Source organism: Brassica oleracea, chromosome C5, assembly GCF_000695525.1.
Source record: "Brassica oleracea var. oleracea cultivar TO1000 chromosome C5, BOL, whole genome shotgun sequence".
Classification (NCBI taxonomy): domain Eukaryota; kingdom Viridiplantae; phylum Streptophyta; class Magnoliopsida; order Brassicales; family Brassicaceae; genus Brassica; species Brassica oleracea.
In genome coordinates, this window is record NC_027752.1 from 34661355 (window position 1) to 34665615 (window position 4261).

At 33.9% G+C, this 4261-nt stretch overlaps 1 protein-coding gene across 1 annotated transcript; it reads right to left on the reverse strand.

Annotated features, from left to right (window-relative positions):
- Positions 1-458: 458 nt before the first annotated feature.
- On the reverse strand, positions 459-1637 carry LOC106345090 (putative F-box protein At4g10190). Its single transcript, XM_013784350.1, has one exon. The coding sequence runs from the start codon at positions 1635-1637 to the stop codon at positions 459-461; it is 1179 nt and encodes a 392-aa protein (XP_013639804.1).
- Between the last annotated feature and the right edge of the window lie 2624 nt (positions 1638-4261).

The window sequence follows — 4261 nt, forward strand, 5'->3', positions numbered from 1 at the left end:
ATATATATATATATATATATATATATATATATATATAATAGAAACATGCTTAGCTATTAGAGATGAGTAACAAAGCAGCAGCAAGTCCATGACTTTATAACTCTTTGAATGATTTCATTTTGATTATAGAAGTTGGCCTGAAGCCAGATATATATAACAAGAACAAAAGCTACATTCCCAATATGGATGTTTCTGAGGAGGAGGTTAGTGATTATGCAAGTGACTCGGAAGGATCAAGCCAAGGAGAAAACGTTTCAAATTTTATGTTGTCTTAAATGCTTGATGATTGCGAAAACACTATTTGATTCATTTGGTTTATGTAAAAGGAAGAGATACTAAACTCATATGAAAAATTCAACATATAATAGAGTAGCAAAACGAACATTTATATTTATATAAAATATCATGAAGACTTGGATAGGTTAAACCTAGTGAGACTGGTGCTTTCCTTGCGCCTACTACCCCAAAGAACCAGTTGGATCTGAAGCAGGGACCAGAGTCGGAACATAGCTGAGGAGAAGTGAGCATCTAGATCCTGCATCATGCTTGTCCACCTGTATGCATTTATCCTCTCCCACAATGTGTAAGAATCTGTCAGAGTCCAAAGATTTACCAGGACAGACTATTACTCTATTCTCCTCGTCGACCAGGAAATTCATCCCAGTTAAGAACATCCATTGGTTGTTATAGACTCGTTTCACTGTTAGGAACTTGCTCCATGACATGGCTCCAGCACCATCAATCTTGGTTGCCATCCATACATCTACATCGTCGGCAACCGAAGCTAGCATACAAAGTTTGTGCTCTTCTCTAGTCACAGACAAAGCAAAAACATTGCAAGAAAGAACATCAACGGGAGGAGACATACTTGTAAATCTCTCTGTTGAAAAATCGAATTTTAGTATGATGTCCATCCGCGGCTGTTGACTAGTATAACTAAAAGAAAGCCAGTAAGCATTTCCATCCACACACGTGCCGCGACGCCCTAACCCTAGAATGGACCAGTCTCTAGCCTCATTAACAACCCTCCATGAGTTAGAGGTAAAGTCATAGATCTCATATAGGCGTGGCTTCATAAACTCAAAGGCAGGTCCAGGACCATGTAGAAGAGCAATCCTCAAGATTTTGAACTTGTTGCATGAGGATTTACCGAGAGCAAAGATATCAGATCTCTCGTAGTAACTTCTTGGTTTGATCCAAGTGGTTTCATCTAAGCATGGGTTCCAAACCATTAGTCTATTGTCTTCGGTGGTGCATAACAACAAGCCATGGCAGTGAAAAACCTCACAAATATTGACTTCTTTGGAAGAATTTGAAAGAGGATATTTGAGGCTAAACTGACTTGTTATGTTTGCAACGTTGTCTTGAGCTCCAAGTAAATTAATGCTCACTAGATAAACCCTAGAATCAATCGACGACTTCTTGAATCTCAAATAATTGATCAGAGCTTTCCATCTTTTGGATACTGATCGGAATCTTGCTAGTGATGCCAGTGGAACCTTTGAGAGTATGTCCACTAGCAAATCCTCCGGAAGATACTCTTCTGATCCGATTCGAAACGCATTTCGCTCCACAGCTTCGTCATCGTCGGATTCGTCGACAAGAGTAGGAACTCCATGAAACAACGCAACAAACATTGATTATCGGATGTGATCAAGCAAAAAACCCACAAAAATCTCCTCTCCGTTTGACTGTTTCAACGATCGATGATTTCGATTTTAGAGGTCGTTCTTTGTTCTTTTTAAGGTAATAGGGTTGTGATTGATGGTTTAGTGAGTTATTTCGCTTTAATTGTTTAAGTTACCGGTTATAGGACGATTTTCTTAGTTTTCTTTTATTGTTTGTAAAATCTTTATTTAAATAGTTGTGGACCGAATTATGAATTCATAAGCCCATTCAATTTTGGGTAAATGAGTAAAATATTATAACTGTAATTTTGGTGGGATGAGCCGGGCCGTGCTATAGTGCAACGCATGAGCGACTCTTGAAAGCCCAGATAGCAAGCTATCTTAACGGATCTCATCCCTTAAAAAATAGAGTTAGTATCGTGTGACCCGATGGGCTACATATCAGATATTAAACTGATAAGAACATATACTACACTTGATCTTAGCCAAAAGGCCGAGAAAGGTATGAATTGTTCAGATTCACGGCCTCTTCTTTTATGCTACTCCTCATGTCGTACACTCTCGTATTGTTAGCGATGTGGGACTTTAAAGAGAGTAACTAGATTCTGACCCGCCCTTTTTAAGGGCGGGTATATTTTTTCTTTTATTTTTAGAAATTTAATTTACATATTTGTGTTTTTCTTTGTAATCATATTTTTTGTTTTTCTTTAAAATCATATTAGTATAAATCTTAATCAAAATCTATTTTATAAAATAATAAAAATTTAAAAATTGATCCGATATACGCTCAGATCTTTGTAATCATATATGCTCGTATGCCCGTTTCTTTGTAATCATATTTGTCTATTCTAGATTTTGATATAAATCAAATTTATTTGATATAAATTTGTATTTTTGATTATTATTTACATTTAAATGTTACAAAAAGCATTATAATTGGATTATAATATGTTTAACTTTTTTAATAGAATATATATTGATGATGAAATAGGTAATCAAGTTTTAATAAAATCATGATATTTTTGCATTTTTAGCATTTTGAATTATTAATAATATTCATACTTGAAAACCTATGTTGCATCTACCCGTAAATCTAGGCCCGGATCCGATTAAATACGACCTATATACTCAAAAATATTGATTTATTGTATTGATCTAAATTTTTCTAAATTTAATTTACAATATAGTTTTAATATATTTTCGTGATATTTCATATTTGATCATAATTCACGTTAAAAATGGTAAATTGAGTGATATGCGTATAATTTAGTTCAAATTTTGGATTAAATTATAAAATTTATCTTTAAAAACTCCATAAAATCCGGTTAAAACAAAAAAAAATTCACTCACCCGTGATCTGGTAATGGTTGATCCAGAAAAACCTAGATAAATCTAATGGTCATCTATATGAAAATATTATAAAGTTGGTAATTTGAGTAATGTAGTATGCTTTAGGCGGATTTGAACGCTACAACAAATTTATAGATTTGAAATGTTATACTTATGTAGACATGTATAGATTTGAAATAAATAGTAACATTGGGCATGATTGGCAAGTGCTGTGATTTCATTTTTTGGCTGTAGAATTATAGCTGTGGTTTTTTTTGCTTTGGCTTTAGGTTTTTAATTTTTAGGAGTCATTTAGATTTTGGCTGTAGGTACTTATGTCTCTACTGCAATTATTATAACATGATTTCAAAAAAGTGCTGTGATTTTTTTACAAAGTGCTGTGAACGTAAAAAGAAAGATAAATCTTGATTGCTTTAGATTGAGTGCTTTGAACTTAAATGGTGCTGTCTAACAGCTGGTACCAATCATCCTCTATGTCAATTAGGTATGGACCATGACCCGTATTTTTAGCTAACAGATAAAATAATATATTTGTATTTCTGGTCATGAGAAAATAATTTGTGGGTTAAATAATTTAGTTACTACAATAAAGGAAAAGTAGTAGAAGAGAGTGGGTTCCGCCGGTTACAGGGAAAATGATCAACTGTCATACCTTTTTTATATGTGGTGGTTATCATATAAAAAATATATGTATTGTTGAAATAATAGTTGGACTCTACTTTTATCAATTGGTCGTATTACTGTTTTAATAAAATAGATACAAGCAGAAAAGAAAACACTCTCTCGTATTCAGCGGGTTTTGAATAAAGCTTAACCGACAATAGTCCTAAACCTTAAGCCGAGCAAGTCTTTGGTTCTTGCCTTTAATTAGTTCGATGTTCAGCTAGAGTGTGAAAACTTCTCCGATGGAACTCAGTTTTGGTGGGAAAACTCAATTTCTCCGATGGAATTCAGTTTCAATCACCAAAATTGCCAAATGAGTAGCAGAAACTCTATTTCACGATGAAATGAAATTTTCTAATTTTCCTCCAAATTTTGGAAACACTAGAAATTTTTTTTAATTGGGCTCCCCATGTCTATATTAACCAAATCCACAAACACCAATAGATTAATTGATTTTCCAATTTTGACCATTTAAAGCCCTTCTAGAAATATGAGTATAAGTAATGGAAGCCCAAATATATTTGAACATGGAGACCCACTGGAAAGCGCACCCATTTTGCAGCTCTAGTGAGAAGAAGAAGCCAACTTTCTCTGATTTTCCATTCTCGTGGTCAGTTTTA